Here is a 20,000-nt window from a genome sequence, read left to right on the forward strand (position 1 = left end):
CGAACTAATTGAATGAACAAAAGATGTGAGGGGCATCCCAAAAAAAAAGTGGAAACAACCTTGGCCGCCCTTGCTCGCAGGAGGCTAAGGGGAGGGAGGAAGAAAGAGGCGAATAAAAGGGGTGAAAAACAAATAAATAACGGGAGGACGAGGTGAGAGAGAGAGAGGAGGAGGAAGAGAGCAACGCATGTGAGGTCAGGTTGCCGTGCGTCTGGCAGGTTGCTGTTGAAGGGCAACTCTGAGATTCCCCTCAGACACGCAGTGAACTCTGCCGATTGTCTCCCTTTATTTCACCTCCTCCCTCTCTCCCTCTCTCCCTCTCTCCCTCTTCTCCTTCACTGTCCCTTCGCTCCTGCCCTTTCAGAAAGGAGATGAAGGGACGATCAGGAGGCGGCTCCAAGTTAAGACCGCCAATCAATACGGCTCTTCTGTGTATGGAGGGGGGAAGAGGGGGGAGGAGGGGGGAGAAAGGGGGGATGAGACTCTGAGATTACACCCGAAAAACAGCGAATGACTCTTTCAGGCTACTTTCTCTCGACTTTGAGCGCGGCTCGGCTCTGCGACCAAAAGCCGAGGGCGGAGGCTGGCCGTGTCACGCCTGATGCCCCCTCCCTCCTCCCCCCTCCACCCCCCCCACCTCCACCCTTTTCACTTACGCACCCCTTCAAACCTGAGAATCCCCCCCCCCCGGCCGTTGACAATAACAACTCATCAGAAGAGAGAAAGTTTGGCCCGGCTACCAAACTCTCATCTTCCTAAACGAGAGTTAAAACGCCTCCTAACTCTTCGACATGCTTCATCTTTGTTTTCCAGCACTCCCGAACCTCCGGGCCCTGAACAATTAGGCCCTTGTTTATGTCTGCAAATTGCTGCGCCGTGCCTATCGGTGCATCGTCCCCGGCAGCTGGACGCACCGGTGCAACGACTGTATTGATTGGGATGTCTGTTCTTTTAACAAGGTCTGTCTGGTTGCTCCATCCAGGGGAGGTGTGTGTGTGTGTGTGTGTGTGTGTGTGTGTGGGGTGAGGTAAGGGGTTTTGGGGGGGGGGGGGGGATGAGGTGCTCATACCTGTTTCCCCAAACGCCGCTCCGCCTCAATTCAGGTAATGGGAGCGCACTTCAAAAACTGCTTACACAAAACACTTTTTTCGGGGGCGCCATTTGTAAAAAATAAATAAATAAAATAAAATAAGGAAGAGTCGGCTCGTTCCGTCGTTTCCTTTTTATCCAATTTCCCTTTCAGTTTCTCTCGGTTTGTGTCGTTCTGTGAATCCTCTTCTTTCCTTAAGCCCCCCCCCCCCCCCTCTCTCCTCCCTCATCTCCTCCATTACTACGATGAGTGAACTCCTCCTCGCTCCATCAGCCGTCCCTGAAGGGGGTCAGCAGCAGTCGGTGTCGTTATTTTTTCTCGTGCTGACTGTGTGAGTTTGACTTCTCTCTCTCGGTTTCACAGGCCGGACTGCCCATTTGTTCTCACTCTAATGAAGTAGTGGAAAAGAGGACGGGGGGGCGGGGGAGGGGGGGGAGAAAGAAAGAAAAAGAACGAGGTGAAGGGACGGAAGAGGAGGACGGAGACGAGAGGAAAGAGGACGAGAGAGCTGTGAAAACGCTTTGAGGGAAAACAATCCGCTGAGGCCCAGAAAAAGATCAAAAATCCCCAAAGTGATACATCAACAGGAGGTTCATGGGAGCCCGTTAAAGAAAGCTTAACACTCACATAGGAGGCATGCGAAAACAGTCTCGATAAGGAGCGCAATGAGTTACAGTGTGTTTCTGCACACATCCATTAAGCTGAAGACGCTCGCCCCAAAAATAAAGCCTTCCACCGCTGGTGTGACTTTGGCATGTTTATGTGCGTCCGTGCTCCGGCGTGGAGCCGCGTGTTGTTGCTTCGGCGCTATAACTTTAGCTGAGCGTCGCCTGGATGAGCACGCCGCGGCGCTTCATGGCGTTTGTGGACGCCGCGGAAAGATGGAGACGTTTTCATGAGGCCGAGGCGCTGTTTTCTTTGAGGGCCTTTCGGGGCCGAATGCTTGAAAAGACACCAGAGAGTCGCAGCTGAAAAAAAGGGGGTTGAACATGAATTGATTTGATTATTTTTTAAGGGGAGGGGGGGGGGGGGTCCGGATCAATCGCATTCCCGTCCCCCCTCGTCAGTAGCGGCTGTTTTTTTTTGGGGTGTAATCTCACGAGGCAGGCGGAGCGCGCCATGCCAGCCGCCCAAAGGCGTCTCTGATTTCAATGCCCTCCATTATGAGACGCGTTCAACAGCAAAATAGCGTAAATTCCTCTCGCAGAAACCCACACACACACGCACACACACACACACACACACACACACACACGGACAGACGCGTCGTATTTGAGGCGAGTGTAAACACAAAAGGAAAATCCTTCAGACGGGCAAGATTTTTTTTAAAACACGCGAGCGGGACAAAAGACACACACACACACACACACACACAAACACACACACACATATACCCAATTTCACCCGGTGCTGTAAACAAGAACATATTCTGACGATCGCATCTGCACACGGATGTGCGCTCGCTCTCGCTCTCAAGGAAGAATACAAAAAAAAAAAAAAAGAGAGAGAGAGAAAAGGGAACTTCGACGCAGAACCGGAGCGGCCCGGCAGGAAAATGTATACAGGACGGGAGCATGTTTGTATAAACTGTGACGGGGGGGGAAATCGATCCTTCACACTGCTCCACATGAGGAGAGCCAGATGGATCCTGTTAACAGTTCCTCAAATGAAACCTACGCCTTGTAAGTCCTGTGACATTCGGGGCGGAAGCTGCTGCATTAAAATTCCCGGCGTTTTTGGACAATTCCAAACAAATTTCTCGCGGGCCGAGGTTATCGCAGGACTCGGCTGAAACCTAACTCCCACGTCAGGTTGTGTGTGTGTGTGTGTGTGTGTGTGTGTGTGTGTGTGTGTGTGTGTGTGTGTGTGTGTGGAGAGGGGGGATAAGGAAGGAATAGAGAGAAAGTGAGACCGTGATTTGTTGTAAGTGGCCAAATGTGGGCTGCAGGAGCCACATGAACATCTGTAAAACAGACCGAGGAGGATATAAATGTCTGTTTATTCCTGTGATGTTGTAACTTCTCTCTCTACCTGCGTTGCCGTTATTTCTACTATAATTCCTGCAGCGTATACATCCTGGAGAGAAAAACCAAACGCAAAGTCCTTGTAAGGGAAATATTAACTCTGGGAATATTTGCAATATGTCCAAAACACTGTCAACACCGATCACTCGCCAAAGCACACAACTGTGTGTGTGTCTGTGTGTGTGTGTGCGTGTGTGTGTATTAACAATTTATTTTCGCAGTGGAAACACTCACGGCTGGTGCGCAAAGCGAAATAATGGCGGGTCGGACAGCGAGTTGGCTCGGACGGCGGCTTTAACGGGTAAATATTGAGACGTTTCCTCGAGTGTGTGGATCCTGGAGGGCGGAGCTGAACGGGTGGAGGTTGTTTTTGTGGGAGTGGAGGGGGGCGGGGGGGGGTTCAAGAGCCGGAGAGCGTTGGAGCGATGCGAGGAAGCGGCCATCCCAAACCCAGAGGACGCAATCTGAACGAAAAGACGCCGAGCCACGCCCCCATTCTTGTTATTTTAAACAATTTCCTTTAAATGAAACACGAGGACGAAGAGATAAAACTCAAACGGATTCGTGGACATGAAGACGGCGGGTGGGGGGGAAACCCAAAGTTAAGTCATTTGCACGAGACTTTCATTATGCGGGGAACCTGGTGGAGAGGAGAGTCGTCCTGCAGCTTCTCGCGTCTTTCCCACAACGGCATTAAGTGCAGAGATGAGATTAGTTTGCCCCGAGATTGAATTGGACATGCCTCCGGATTTTTACTGCTGCGATAACACAAATAAAGCGTGATACAAATTCGAGAGGCTGAAATGTCAAACGCAAACCAGAAAAACAACAGCAACACACACACACACACGCAACCAAATTGAATGCGCCGCCAACGCTAATAAAACTTTACAAGTACTTTAAAAAAGCTCGATTTGGTTCATTTACGAGACGCGGCACGTTGCACGCTTTACAATCGCCGTGAAAACGGACTCGCCGAGCAGCGGTCAAGAGGCCTGTCAGTGTAATTTGTGCAAAAAAAAGTACTTAATTATTAGAAAATGTGCGTAATTCGATCCGAAGCCTCAACGTGAGACGCGTGAAACTCAAATGAGAGAAAACAGAAGCAGGAATCTAACGTTGAGGCGACGGAGGAGGTGAAGGGGAGGAAGAGGAGGATGAGGAGGGCGAGCAGAAGGCACGCAGATGACCACAATCCTCTGCTTCTCGCCTTTTTTAACCTCCTTAACTCGCTCCGCTGTTCTTCTTCTTCTTCTTCTTCTTCTTCTTCTTCTTCTATGTCTGCTTCTTCTTCTTCTATGGCTGCTTCTTCTTCTTCTTCTATGTCTGCTTCTTCTTCTTCTATGTCTGCTTCTTCTTCTTCTTCTATGTCTGCTTCTTCTTCTTCTTCTTCTTCTATGTCTGCTTCTTCTTCTTCTTCTTCTTCTTCTATGTCTGCTTCTTCTTCTTCTTCTTCTTCTTCTATGTCTGCTTCTTCTTCTTCTTCTTCTTCTTCTTCTTCTTCTATGTCTGCTTCTTCTTCTTCTTCTTCTTCTTCTTCTTCTTCTTCTTCTTCTTCTATGTCTGCTTCTTCTTCTTCTTCTTCTTCTTCTTCTTCTTCTTCTTCTATGTCTGCTTCTTCTTCTTCTTCTTCTTCTTCTTCTATGTCTTCTTCTTCTTCTATGTCTGCTTCTTCTTCTTCTTCTTCTTCTATGTCTGCTTCTTCTTCTTCTTCTTCTTCTATGTCTGCTTCTTCTTCTTCTTCTTCTATGTCTGCTTCTTCTTCTTCTTCTTCTTCTTCTATGTCTGCTTCTTCTTCTTCTTCTTCTTCTTCTATGTCTTCTTCTTCTTCTTCTTCTTCTTCTATGTCTTCTTCTTCTTCTTCTTCTTCTATGTCTTCTTCTTCTTCTTCTTCTTCTATGTCTTCTTCTTCTTCTTCTTCTTCTATGTCTTCTTCTTCTTCTTCTTCTTCTATGTCTTCTTCTTCTTCTTCTTCTTCTTCTTCTATGTCTTCTTCTTCTTCTTCTATGTCTTCTTCTTCTTCTATGTCTTCTATGTCTTCTTCTTCTTCTATGTCTTCTATGTCTTCTTCTTCTTCTATGTCTTCTTCTTCTTCTTCTTCTTCTTCTTCTTCTTCTTCTATGTCTTCTTGTATGTCTTTTTCTTCTTCTTCTTCTTCTTCGTCTTCTTCTTCTTCTTCTTCTTCTTCTTCTTCGTCTTCTTCTTCTTCTTCTTCTTCTGTGACCTCGGTAACAACAACCTATTTCTGTTTATTTGTTTCCCTCCGAGGTAACTTCGTATTACACCCATCCCTCTCTCCCTTCTCCTCCTCCCCCCTTCTAACACCTAACATAATGTAAAAAAAAAAAACACCACAAAGACTGAAAGAAAAGTACAAGCCGGAGCGATCCTCCCCCTCGAGCGCGTTTTCAAAGCCAAACAAAGTATTTTTTCGGTGTGGTATCACGTCCTGGTTCCTCACATGACCTTGGGAGCCGTCTGACTCCTCTCTGTGCTCAGATTCACACTCCATTACAACGCTAATGGCGTCTAATTGCTGCTTTATTTAGCTTTGGCAGAGGTAGAATAATTATTTACCTCCCTGGATTAAAGGATGAGTATGAATCCCACACATGAAGAGAGAGACAGAGAGGAAGTGATGAATAAAGTGTGTTATTCAGCGAAGATGCGGGTCAGTCCGGGTCTAGTTTTTATGAACACGGCTGCAGGTATCGATTGTCGGGGGGGGGGGGTCACCGAGTCGGCGGCGAGGAACTAAATGAGAAAAACGGGAGCTAAGTGATCACCTGCGATGTAATGCAGTTACTCTTTTATTGCTCCCCGAGATAAATATGATAGATGCGCATTCGGCGTCTGCAATAAATGTGAATTGAGCGCCCGGAGAACCCCTCCGATCATGTGTTTTAATTTCATTACGGCATAAATAGATAAATATGATACAGAAATCCATGGGGTCACCGTCGAGGCCGCGCGACATTCAGGGTTTTATGAAGCGGGAATGAAAAGGACGCGTGAAGGGCCTCGCGCTAGAAGTCAACGACTCTCCCGCCTCGTTTTCTCCCGCTGCCAACTTCCTTTTGACCGCTCAGCAGGGGCGTTTCAATTAGCTTAGCCCAAAAACCCCAAACGTGAAATTTAGCCTGATACAACACCAAAAAAAAAAGGCTTATTAAAACATAGTATTACGCTCAGCGGGGCCCGCCAGCGTCGAGATTCACGCGACGACAAGGAAACCAGGCTGTGAGGATATCCGTCAGGTTTCTGGGTGGAGGCAGCTGTTCGCCTCGCCCGCCTCCTCGTCCCCGCTCGTGTCACGCCGCATGATCCCACACGAAGCGGATGCATCTGTGTGGAAGGAGCCAATTGGATGGAGAGGTGGGTGGAGGGTCGCGTGGATCGGACCGGGTGAAGAGAGGCCGGGACGAGAGGTAAAGGGGGTGAGTTTGAGAGGTCGGGGAAAAAAGGGGGTCAATCGCGGCACTTTTTTTTACGTCCGTTAGCGCGCTTTGGGCTCGGGCGGCGGCGGCTTAGCTCACTGCACGCACACACACGCACACACACACACACTCACACTCCTCTGGATACTTTCTGTTGGCCCGCTGCCCGGGGTCTTATGAGGGGTTCATGTGTGCGTGTGCGATTATGCGGCTGTGTGGGCAGCAACGTGTAATCTATCACACATTTTTCATGTAGCATTCATACCAGCGTTAAGTGGCTCCTGGAAGCCTGACCCACTGCATGGATGCATTGGATTTTAAAAAAAAAACATGCAGTTGCATGCATAATGCGTAAGATTGCATTTTGGAAAATATTGCATCGCGCATCCTCACGATGGGAATCAGACGAGTGCACATCGGCGTGAAAAAACAACTCATGTTAGCAACTTTTGTTAAACAGAGCGGCACCTTGTGAAAGAGCTGCAGCCCACACACACACACACACACACACACACACACACACACACACACACACATTATGGACCGGGCCTTGTTACCTTGTCACATCTCATGAGGCCCAGGTAGCGGAGGGACTTGCTGCTCTGGGCGATCTGTGTGGCTCCCTGGTCCGTGATCTCCCGGCACCAGCCGGCGTCCACCGTCTCGATGGTGCTGCTGTACTGGCCGATGGCTATCAGAGCTGTGGGGAAGGAGGGAGGGAGGGAGGGAGGGAGGGAAGGAGACAAGAGAAAGTGTTAGTCTGACAACCTCGCTCATGCAAATGTGGTGGCGGCGGCGGCGGCCTCCCAAAGCGACTCACAGAAATTCGAAAGACAAAAAGTCATCTCGCCAGTTGTGACACATAATTCCAATGTTTGTACAACACCTTGAAAATGCATGCACAGACACACACACACACACACGTGGTAACACATTTTGAAACACACACACACACGCATGTTTGCACAGACCGCTGCAGGAGTCATCCATTAGAGCGTTGGCATGAGTCGCGGCTGTGAATGGCAGTGACACCGTGCCAGGGTAAAGTGTGACTCCATGCCAGCGTATGATTTAATTCTGCTTGTGTGTGTGTGTGTGTGTGTGTGTGTGTGTGTGTGTGTGTGTGTTTACTGGTGCCAGGGTGGAAACCCAGTGCCAGCAGGGTGAAGAGTATCCACCGAAACAAATATCTCTCAGTGTCTGGGGGCTTTGTTGCACCTCGGAGCATGTGTGTATTCACGCCTGCCTTCACACGTCTCACTCACACTGTCACACACACGCACGCACACACACACACACACACACACACACACACACCTCTCTCTTGATTGTGTTGTTCTCTCGATACTGTCTTCATTTATTTTTTCAGCCGAGCACAAATTAAAATGTGCGGCGGGCAAACAAGAGGAGATTAAACGCGCTGTAATCTATCTGGGATAAAGACGCTCTCTGTTGCGTTAACGCACAAACGCACGCGGAGACACAACAATCTCCCCCCATCAATCTTCGACACGTCAGTCGGCGGGGAGGACGGAGGGAGACCTGTGCTCCTCCAGTCGATTGATAGTGCTGCTCGGTGATCGATTGGCAGGGCCTGGGCTTTGTTCCCCCCCTCCTCTCCCTCTCTCTCTCGGCGGCCATTGCTAATGAGAGTGAGAAAAGATGAAAGTCGGAGGGTAAAGACGGAGAAAGCCTTTGACGACACCTTCAAATAGTTACTCAGCCCTGATGTTGTTGTTGTTTCGCTTTTTCATTTGCAGAAATCCATTCCCCCTCTCCCGAAAACGATCCGGGAGCTCGAGACTCGAACACGTCGCTTTGAAACGAGGTGAAGAACTTTGTCTCCCACAAACTTGTTTCTCATGTCGAGTCCCTCACCCTTCATCACTTTTCTTTTTCCTCTTTCTTGTTATATCACCGGCACTTTCCGAAATAACTCCCCATATTAGAGTATTAAATAACGTGCAATCAGCAGATTGTTGATGTCACCGCACACTACGGCTCGCTTGGCCAAGACTTTATATGTGTGTGTGTGTGTGTCCAAGTGTGTGTGTGTGTACACACACTGTGGAGCGGGAGCTTGTTCCCACAGGAGAAGGGAAATGAATAATCGCATGCTTTTTTTGAACTGCATGTATTTAACCGTCTTTTCCTCCTGACCAGCTGGAGCTATGTAATGTAGACACACACACACACACACACACACACACACACACACATCTTGTGTACAGTATGTAACATATGTAATATATAGCTCCGGGGCACTTTGAGCGCTCCACATGTGGTTCCCTTTGTGCTCTTGGATGCCATGCGCATAAAGGCACATTACGACTGAACGGGCAGTAACACGGCTTTGAAGCTGCACAATGTTTCATGTAGAAACGGCACCACGGGGGGGAGGAGGGGGGAGGGGGGGGGGAGAGGGAGGAGAGGGGGGAGGCTCCATCAGGCCAGATGGATGCACAGCACACAGAGTAGCCATAGGTTTTTTTTGTTGCCTTTTTTTATATACTTGTGGTGACCTGGTTAAGTATTTTTTTTTTTTAAATGGAGCTACTCCTATGTTTTCTTACGTGTGTGTGTGTGTGTGTGTGTGTGTGTGTGTGTGTGTGTGATACTGGAGAAACATCAAGCAGGTAAACGTCTCCCCATCCTGTTCCCCTTGTCATGTCCAATAACATGATCCCAAATTCGATTACAGGGGGCTCAGACCTCTCGTCCGATGTTAAGACACACACACGCACACACACACACACACACACACACATTGCTGCTGTGAGAAAGAAGAAGAAAACTCCCTGCAGAGCGTATACGGGACTTTTCCACAAAAAAAAGAAACAAGGAGATGAAATAAAAGAGCTTCACGGTTAACCGGAGCAAACAGCTGAACTCCTCCTCTTCCCCTCCACCTTCTTCTTCCTCTTCTTCTTCTTCCACTCGGACGTTATTTCTCTCAACCCTTTCCACAGAGTGAGAGGATCGAAGCGGACAGGTGGGGGGATGTATAAGAAGTGCAGGAGGGGGGGATACATTGAGCATTTCCTGATTACTCTGCTGCATCGTCTCAGCTAACCGGCCGGCTCCTAAACGACTGAATTACAGCCGCCGGACTTAATGCGGGAAAAACATGTGGCCTGTTGGAGATAGCCGCCCGGGGGGGGAAAGAGAGGAGAGCGAATATCCCTTGAACATCATTTCGTTACGGCACTCTCACAAGTTGGTCCGCCGGAGAGTCCGATAACGCCTCGGTCGGACGCAGCCAGAGCGCGAGGCTGCTTGCACTCGTTTAGCGAGTTCATCTGGTCGCCATTACGCTGGAGAAGCCTCTCGCGCCGCCGTCCAGCTCCAGATGGCGAATATGGAAAGCTTTGGGCCACTTCTGCAAACTTAAAGTCCGACAGTTTGCGGACACGCAGCGTGCAGCTGCTCGGTGCCTTTGTGTTTGTGTTTTTTTAAGTGTTTTAATGTACGTACATTAATATGTCAAGAGGAGTTTTAAGGCTATCGTTTGGTTTTGGAGGAAAAATACAACAATTCTGCATTTTCTATCAATATTATCTGCACAACAACTTGCACTGCTCGCAACTTTATACTGAAGGAAATGTAAATATTATTGAAAATTTAAGGAAAAATGTTTTATTTTATTTGAAAACGTGAAAGATGTTTTTATTCTCTCTTCTCAGAGCGAAAGATATTTTAGTAGACACACCCACTGTTGAAATTCTCTGTAAAATCATGTTTTATTTGTGACGGCTTACATTTTTTAAATATTTTATTGTACTTAATTCATTTAAAATGACAACAAAAAATAATAATCGCCAAAAAAAAAATAAAAAAATTCTCGATTCCCTTCTCAGGGACTGACAATCGGCTTGAATTGTTACCAATTATTAAGGATTTTATTTTAAACACACATGGGTTTCCCCAAAAACTTTTTGACTGGCAGCGTATGAGGGACCACGGGAGCAGGAAATTGTCTTTTCCTGACTGATAATGATTTTCTGTCTGAGAAATAGATGAAGCGATATGCAAGAGGAGTTCAGGTGGGAAAAGATGTGGAGGAGGGAGAGAGAGAGAGAGAGAGAGAGAGAGAGAGAGAGAGAGAGAGAGAGAGAGAGAGAGGAAAATCCCATCCTGGCAGCAGGAGCTGTGACTGAGTGGTGACTACACACTCTCAGACGGTAATGAGGACACACTCTGCTGCCCTGCCTGAAAATGGCTTTAGGATCTGGCTCTGTGTGTGTGTGTGTGTGTGTGTGTGTGTGTGTGTGTGTGTGTGTGTGTGTGTGTTCACACCCCCTCTTTAGTGTGAAAAGAAGCAGAGAGAAGCAGAGATTGCCCTTAAATCCTATATATCATTTCTTTTTTTTTAGAGTATGGCACATTTCAACTTCCGTCTTTTTACCAAATCTGTCATCATCACATGAGAGGCGTTAAATAAACTGCTCCAGTTTTTTCAACCCTTTGAAAACTGTGGAGCCTAAAAGGCAGATTTTGCGAGAAAAACTGTATAATTCACTTAATTTACTCACAACCAGCAACATCGACTGATATCTGAACACACAACTCACATTATACTCTTTAGTTATGACACTAAAAGGATTAAAATAACCCCAGTGGTAGCAGAGACACGCCCTTTTTTTTAGTTTTGATGTGACATTTTCGAGCAGAGGCTTATAAATAGAGGTTTTTAAAAGGTTAAGCACCTCCAGTGTTATCGGGGTCGACTCCTCCTCTGTCGTCAATCAATGGACCAAACAACAAATCAGCCGATGGATCAATACAAAGAGTCTCACGGACCGTTTTGCCTCCTCCAGGAAACGATACGCGTCAAACCGCCGCACTTCTCCCGCTGAGATTTTCACCAATATTGGGTTTTAAAGGCTCGAAGCTTTTTCAGTCGGCGAGAAACGGCGAGCAAAGGTGGATAACCGGTGTTCCATTAACTTCTCCGCTATCTCCAGACAGAGATGCATAACCTGTTGCTATCAGCCACGCGCTGTTATCAAACGCCATAAATCCAAACATAGCAGCGGCTACGTAAGCTACGCTAACCACAAAAACAGGGAGGGGGGGGGGGTCAGGAGTTGGTCAATGAGGCGAGGACCTGCAACTGGAGAGGGAAACCTTCCCCTCATCAGTTTACTCTCCGCCTCTGGGCCTGACCTCGAGGGTTTATTAGATATTCACTCGTTACATTTCTCCTCGGTGATGGTGGGCCGTCGCTGTCGGCCGCGACCCCAGCACGCCGCGCGGCGACCGCCGATGGAGACGGAGCGCGAGGAGTGATGGTGAGCGCGGTGAAGACTTGCTGTGGTGCCGTCTGCAAAACATATACTATAAAGGTTGATGTTTTCCAGAGAGCGCAAACTGTTGTTCTTCATCTTCATCTTCGATGGCTTCTTCTTCTTCTACTTCTTCTTCTTCTTCTTCTTCTTCTTCTTCAATGGCTTCTTTTTCTTCTTCTTTGTCTTCTTCTTCGATGGCTTCTTCTCCTTTATCTTCTTCATCTTCTTCTTCTTCTTTACCTTCTTTATCTTTTTCTTCTTTATCTTCTTTATCATCTTCTTCTTCTTCAATGGCTTCTTTTTCTTCTTCTTCATCGTCTTCTTCTTCATATTCTTCTTCTTCTTTTTCAATGGCTTCTTTTTTCTTCTTCTTTTTCTTCTTTATCTTCTTCAGCTTTTTTTGTTCTTCTTTATGTTTTTCTTCTTCTTTATCGTCTTTATCTTCGTCATCTTCATCATCAACTTCTTCTTCCTCCTCCTCCTTCTCATCAGCCAAAGAGACATTCCTGCCTGATGATGTCATCGAAAAAAAAATGGCTGGAGGTGAAGGACACTGGACTCCATTCTCTGAGAGCCAGTATTCACACATCGACATGTGTGTGTGTGTGTGTGTTTCTTCGTGTGTGTGTGTGTGCGAGCTAACACGATAATCCTCTGCGTCGTGGTTTCGGGGGGTTTACATGCGTGTCGATGCTCGCGGGTTGAAGAAGCGGCGTCATGAGATCTCAACGAGCACCATGTGGATGTCGCTTCCCTCCTTTGATGCCCGTCTGACCCGGCCAGCCGGCGACCTCGTGGTATGATTGATTAGCTCGCCGCTCTCGCCCTCAAAGCGCCCCCCCCCGGGGGGCCGAACTGTACTCGGGTTCACGCAGAGTGCCAACACTAATGCGGTAAACAACTCGCCGAATAAAAAAAGCGCTGGAAGCGCACACACGCGAAGAGGAAAAAGAGAGGCTGAAAGGTTTATCAAATTAAAAGCTGTGAGAACCAGAAGGCAACCGGAGACGGCACGCAGACAATCCCTCCATTTAAGAGGAGGAACGACCCCGCCGGAGGAGGAGGAGGAGGAGGAGGAGAGAGAGAGAGAGGCAGAGGTTTCCACGAGGTGACATTTTAGGGCGATCAAAGGCCGAGGAGAGAGAGAGGAACAGATCGAGAGCGACGCGAGAAGGAAGGGGGAGCTCTTTACGGTGGGACATGCTCGATCTGGGAAATTAATTAGCCGGAGGGCAGGGAGAAGGCGACGTGCCGACTCTCGTGTGTGTGTGTGTGTGTGTGTGTGTGTGTGTGTGTGTGTGTAACGGTCAGGGCATTTTTCCCAATCAGCCTCCGATCTGATGTAAACCAGCTGACACATAGCATTTCTGTGGCAGTGTGTGCTTGTATGTGCTTTGTGTGTGTGTGTATGCGTGTGTGTGTGTGCAAGTGTGTGTGTGAGAGAGAGAGAGAGAGAGAGAGAGAAACAGAAGCAATCAGCAGACCCTGAAATGTTTAAGTGGTTAGGTGGAGACAGTACTACAAAAAAAAGTGACTTCTATTTTTTTATGGTGGTCTAGCATCTGAGTGTAACACACACACACACACACACACACACACACACACACACACACACACACACACACACACACACACAGAGAGAGTAAGAGAGAGAGACACACACAGACTGTTTCAGCGGTTGACGTACGACGACCTTGTGGAGGGGATGTGGAGTTTGGAGAGGAAGATTGGAAAGGTGAGTGAGTGGCAGCGAGGGAGAGAGAGAGAGAGAGAGAGAGAGAGAGAGAGAGAGAGAGAGAGAGAGAGAGAGAGAGAGAGAGAGAGGAAGAGTGATGGGCAAGGACAGATAGACAGACTGAAGGGGGCGATAAGGAGAGAGGGAGCGATCACAGAGGTGACCTGATACCCGCCGGCACTCGTCACCCGTCGGCGGGTCAGCGGGACACTTAGCGGGTCGGCGTTCGATTAGAGGCTCAGACGCGCACGCCGTCGCCGGCCAACGGCGGCACATTTGTTTCAGTTTGAAGGATTTAATGAGGAAGTTTTTCCCAGAACGGGGTTCCCAAGAAGACGCAGTCGAAATGAAAAGTACCCTTCGGAGCTTTTTGTGCGCTGCCGGACGTTCATCATCCCGGGGACTTGAACTGGAAAGTGTCGCGTTTCCTCCGTTACATGTTTATCCCACAAAAAAATACATGAAACTGGGAATTTCACGGGCTGTTGAGTGATTTCCATGTGATCGAATGGAAAATAACCTTTTCAAAGCCTTTTTTTTGTGTGAAATTAACATGATGACAAGATTTATTTGCACACAAAACTTTAAACAATAATATGTAATATGTTATTCATAAGCTATTCGATGAGCGTTAAGTCAAGTTCACAAAATAACAGAACGCAAAAAGGTGAAATAAATACAATCTTGTCCTCCTCTCCGAAGATATTTTCACTTACAAACACTTTTTGCTGAAGAAAGGGAACATTACTTTTCATTACAAGTCTCATTTCAGCTTTTCTCTCTGACTTCTCATCCGTTTGGTTTCACTTTTCGGCCCTGATAACCTGCTGAAATATGAACGTGTGTGTCCGTGTGTTCGACGTCCGCCTCGCAGCTCCAATTCAAGACGTTCATCAGACATCGAAAGACACAATTCAACATGATTAATGTGCACAATGTGAGGGAGGAAACCAGAAGCGTAAGTGACCTCGTGTGCTCGTCCAATCTTCAAAATGGACGTCAGAAAATGCTGAAGTTTTTAACATATAGGTGAAGATGCTCTTTGGTTCTCCGTCTTTCTATTTCATTAAATCAATCTCGGTGGCCTTTTTTCATTTTTTTTTTTCATCAAGAACCTGAGCTCAGTCAAACCTGTCGAATCAGCGGTTCAAATCCCGCTTTCATCACGTCGGAGACGTGTCAAGAACGAGGGCATTTCTTTCTCTCGCTCGGAAAAATCTGGAAAGCGTTATCCCCGCCGTTCATAACAAGTCGATTAGACGAGTGTAACTCCTTTGCTCTCAGGGCATCGGCCCAAAAAGAAATCCCTCTCTCCCTCTCTCTCTCTCTCTCTCTCTCTCTCGGCTGCCTCCAGCTCATCGCCGCTATGAAACACGATCACATCTCACTCGTCCTGGGCTCCTTTACGCCGGCTACCTGTTGCTTTTTAAAATTGATTTCAAGATATGACTGATAACTTTCAAATACCCGCGGAGGCCTCTACGAGATCGGTTATTGCCGCGTGTCTCTTTTTGTGCGGCCGGGAGGTCCTCGTGGTGTCGTTTCCTCGACGTGCAGCGAGGGCGTCGAGGCTCGACCTGCCTCGGGAGACCAGGGCCGCGAACTCTGTTTCATCTTTTAAAATCACTTCCCTTCATCCGTGTCACTTCAGTTTGTGTTATAAGTGTTTTTATGTGTCATTTGTATGAATAAAATATGTATTTCTTATTATTTACAGGTGTGTGTGCACGTCTGACAGTTGTGCAGAAAGCCCAAAAGTTCAACGTCTGTCCAAAAAAAAAACAGAAAAAAACTAATAAAGGATTTTTGATTAACTGTAATCTTTCCTAACCATCACTCAATTATATTTAATTTTTTCCATATCCGCAATCTCTGTCGAGCCTCAATCAGGCCGCCGATAAGGACACGAGCTGGCACTGGATGTGAAAACAAGTAAAAGTTGCCAAACGTAATCTGTGATTGTGAGAAAAAATCCCCCAATGACGAGATGTCTGGCGATGGGGTGGAGGCGGTGCCGACGTAGCCCCTTGAGCAAGGCCTTTTCGAGAGGGTTTGATGTCTTCTGTGTGAAACAGAGCATCGGTGACGTTTAGTTGTGCCGCTCCATCGTCGCTCGTTGTTTCTTCTGAATCCCAAACGAGGAAAAGATTGAACAGACACAGTGGGGTTTTTTTTTTGTTGCCACGACTGATATTGGATAATTGTATTTCCTCCATCGCTGTCGACGGCGAGGCTTTTTTGTTGTTGTCGAGATTCACTTTTCCGTCGCGCCGAGTGTGTGTTTCTTTTGCGCATCGTTCAGTGCGGCGACGCGGATTCTTGTCGTTGGTTTTTAAAACGGTTTGAAACTTCCTCTGCTTCTGAAAAACAAAACTGAAATGTGGTCGAGTAAGAATGAAATGGCTTAGCGGTAAAGTATCAACAGGCAGCCTTGGTGTGTGTGTGTATATATATATATATATATATATATATATATATATATATATATATATATATATATATATATATATATACATGAAGAATACATTCCAAGAAAGTCCTCATTAAACTCACAGGCCGATTGTTTTTCCTGGTTTTGTGTATTGTTATGTATGTAATCTATGTGGAAAGAGTGTGTTTTATGTCTCCATCCTTCTTCTTCAGAGACAACACCAACGAGGAGAAAACAGACTCAAACTCTCTCCCACACACACACACACACACACACACACACACACACACACACACACACACACACACACACACACACACTCAGGTTCCCGTTGCCATCAGCAGTAAAAGCAGGATATTAAGCTCTATTTCAAACCAACAGCACCTTTGCTCCCATGGACCTCTCCTTTGAGGATATTAATCCTCACCCACCTTCTCTCTCTCTCTCTCTCTCCGCCTCTCTCTCCATCACTCTCACTCTTTTTTTTTTCCTATTTCGGATTGTGTACAACAGGAAAACCGCTCTCCAGTTCTGACATGACAGACGGAGGGGCGACTTTAATTTGAAACGAGACGGTGACGAGAGGAGCGGCGGCGGCGGCGAGGAAGCGAAGTGGACGAAAAAAAGGAGGCGAAAACGAAGACATGCGGCCTCCGCGTCACCGAATAAAAAAATAAAAAAACACGGCGCGTCGCATGCGTCTGACTGGAATTAACGCAGCGTGGCGACAGTTATGGCTTTGGTTATGGATTACGGCTAATCCTCCAGCATAGGGAGCGGGTCTTAAAGGTAATTACACGCTACTATTGGAGCCAGAGCCCAGAAAACGGGCCTCTCTCACATCACGCTTATTAAGAGAAACCTGGCTGCTCTTACGTAGCGCTTATAGGCAGAGTTCAGGTTGACACACCACGGACGAGCTCGGTACTGTACCAGAGCGTCGCTGTGACATCACGGCCGTCCTTTTTGGGTTTTCAGTGACGGGAAGACGACGAGCGATGGCTTACGGATACAAAAAAAACCGGATACGCTGGTGGGGCTGAGAACTAATCTAGTCATTATCATAAAAGCTAAATAGTGAGCTGTTAAAACACACACACACACACACAGACACACACACACACACGCGGGGTAATTAAGTAATTAGCAGCTCCACTCAGTTCTCAGCGAATAACAGCAGCGCTGACGGACAGGAAGATGAACACACTGGACTGTTTGTTTTAAGATAGTGACATGCACTTCAATGTTATCTACTTTATTTATTTTATTTGACAACGCAGCCACAAAGATGACCTCTCTGACTCCGTCTAACAGACACAGTTACAAGTGCCGCTAAGTCTGCGTCTACGTCTTATCTGCGGGCCTTTAACGGTCCACCCAGTGCCGCTTTTGACCCAACGGCAATCATTAACCACACACACACTTCCTGTTCCCCACCGCCGCCGAAACCTCACATCGTTATGATCACAAGACCGCGTGTGTGTGTGCGTGTGTGTGTGTGTGAATCAGGGGTCTACTTAGCCCCTGAAACAAATGACCCGCTACCAATTAGTTGCACAACAATTAGGTTAGTAGACCGTTCACAGCGGGCAGACCCACCCAAGGAAAAAAAAGGCCTAAAAAGCTGTGGCCTCGTTTCTTCGCCTGAAGCCACTGAACACAGGGATGAAATAACCAAACTAACTCTGCGGGGTCGAGGGAAGCCCCCCGTGCCGAACTCCTTGTTCACGTCTCGGCCCATCTTTTCATTTTCTCTTGCGACCAATCGGCATGAAAGAGAGGAAGGGGTTCATGGTGAAAAAGGTTTTTTTAATGCTTCAAAAATGTGCCTTTGACGTTGACCTTCGAGTCCAAAATGGAGCAAAAGGATGTTTTCTGCGTGGGGTTTTCTAAATGTCCACTGCTTATCTTATAAAATCAACAGGGATACTCGAGAAAGAGAAAAGTCAAAGAAGCTGAAGATGTTAAAACAGTATGTGAGCGTTAAGTAGGTCTTTATTTTTCAACATAAAGACTGCCGTCTCCATTAAAGAGTGGCATTTGACATTCAAAGCGCCGCTTCCCTCTTCTTCTTCTTCTTCTTCTTTTTCTTCTCCTCCGCTTCCCTCTCTCCTCTTCGGTCTCCTTTATATACAAACTCCTAATGGCTCATGAGTCTGTAACGGCGCTTCGTCGGGTCTCACCAAAAGCTCTTTAGCAAAGTTTAAAGCTCCCGTGATGTTTTCTGATCGATACCTGGCCATAACTCAAATCACACATGCCATTACTGTATGCGCCGCACACTCTCTCAGCCAAAGTGCCACACACACACACACACACACACACACACACACACACGTACATTTTCATGAGCGCAGACAATGTTTTTGATCAATACCTGGCTATAGATCAAACACCTTTTTTCCCCCCAGTTTTACGGCTAACCTTTCCCCAGGCTCGTTTCAGACGCTGCGCAGAGTAACTCACGTCCTTTTTTTTTTTTTTTTTTTTGAAGACCGCTGCTCCCCGGCTGCGTCTGTGAAATTGATAAGTGCTCCTAAATGCAAAATGACAGTTTAAGAACCTTGTTTTTGTGCCGCGGCGCAGTCAGAACGTCTCATAAAAAAGAAATAAAAAAATAAAAAAACACAAAGCAGTTTTCTCCAGGAGGTAACTTCATAGCCAAAGAGACACACACACACACACACACACACAACACACACAACACAAGGCCGTATGTGCCGCCTAAAGACCTGAAACTGCAGGAGAGTTTTTACTTTTTAAAGGATGAATTTGTCCGAATGCAACGAGGGGAACGGATTTATAAACTATCCCGTCCTCCATCCCATATCTTCCATTATATTCAGACTTCGAGAAACACTTGTTTCAGCTGATTTAGCTTAAACACGACCGGCGGAAAACTTTTTCAACATTGCAGCTGTGCTCGCTATCTCATCCCGAACTTACTCCCTTTCTCACAGCCCCTCCCTCCTCCCTCTTCTTCCTGTTTGCTTTACCCTTATCCTCTTTCCCATCCTCCCCCCTCCCCCCTCTGGGTCTTTATCCTCTCTAAAGGATGCTCCAGTGTTCAGGGTCACCGTCTCCCTCTTCCCTCGGTATCTCCGTTGACCTTTTAACCTTCTTTACGACCGGGGTCAGCGCCTGTCGCCATGCTGTTTAACATCCCCGTGGGAGGTCATCCATGTACACAGGAGGGGGAGGGGTGAGTAGAGAGAGGGGGGGAGGGGTACAACTCAAACATGCGCATTACTTATGATGTCGGCGGCGCGCGACGTTGACCTTTTCTTGCGTTCACTTCAATCTTCCGCTCAGGTTACGAGCCGGGACGGGACGACCGTCAGTGTTTCTGAGAAACCTCCCCTGATGTTTGGCCCCGGCATCTTTTATCCTCCCTCCGCTCCCTTCATTCATTCATTCATCCTTGTCCCTTACTCCCCCGTCTCCCCGCGGTGTAAACGAGGTCTCTTTTCTTCTTTGGATGTTTCGCCTCTCTGTGACTTTCAACTGCAGCTTGTATCGCGTTACACAACCACAATAGGAAGACAATTATCCTGTGTAGCGGCGGCTGTAACCTGTGCCTGGGAACCAAAGAAGAACATCTATGAAAACAGCTCTTCCTGCTCATGTGAAGGCGCTCAGAGGCACCAGAGAGAGCACGCAGGCCAAGTTCAGCCGTTTCCCTCTCAGTTTAACTACTCCCAATTTTAAACATGAACATATGGGGATTTTTCTTTTTTTTGCTGCCTCCTAAAAAGGTAACGCTCGGACTGCACTTCCATTTTTTGAATATATATGAACATCTAATGAAGGAATTTGCACGCTGTGAAGCTGAGCCGCTACGAAACTCACTAAACACACACACACACGCACACGAACGTCACACTTTTAACGAGGAAATAATTTGTTTAGGCTACCAATTTTTAAAATACAACAAATATATGAGAGTTTAGTAACATTTCCCCTCCAGGTGAATCGGTTTTTGGTGCCGTGGTGTG

The 20,000-nt window shown here is 47.2% G+C and overlaps 1 protein-coding gene across 1 annotated transcript in view; it reads right to left on the minus strand.

The window, feature by feature from the left end:
* Positions 1 to 20,000, minus strand: part of fbxl17 (F-box and leucine-rich repeat protein 17) — a 200,503-nt gene that overhangs the window by 12,727 nt on the left and 167,776 nt on the right. The window contains exon 10 of the mRNA XM_068566453.1: positions 7,109 to 7,251. Within this exon, the coding sequence (XP_068422554.1) occupies positions 7,109 to 7,251 (143 nt within the window). The remainder of the gene's footprint in view (positions 1 to 7,108; positions 7,252 to 20,000) is intronic.

The sequence above is a fragment of the Clinocottus analis genome, unplaced genomic scaffold (assembly GCF_023055335.1).
Source record: "Clinocottus analis isolate CAN_PGR_092001 unplaced genomic scaffold, fCliAna1.0.p SCAF_7, whole genome shotgun sequence".
In the NCBI taxonomy this organism is placed as follows: domain Eukaryota; kingdom Metazoa; phylum Chordata; class Actinopteri; order Perciformes; family Cottidae; genus Clinocottus; species Clinocottus analis.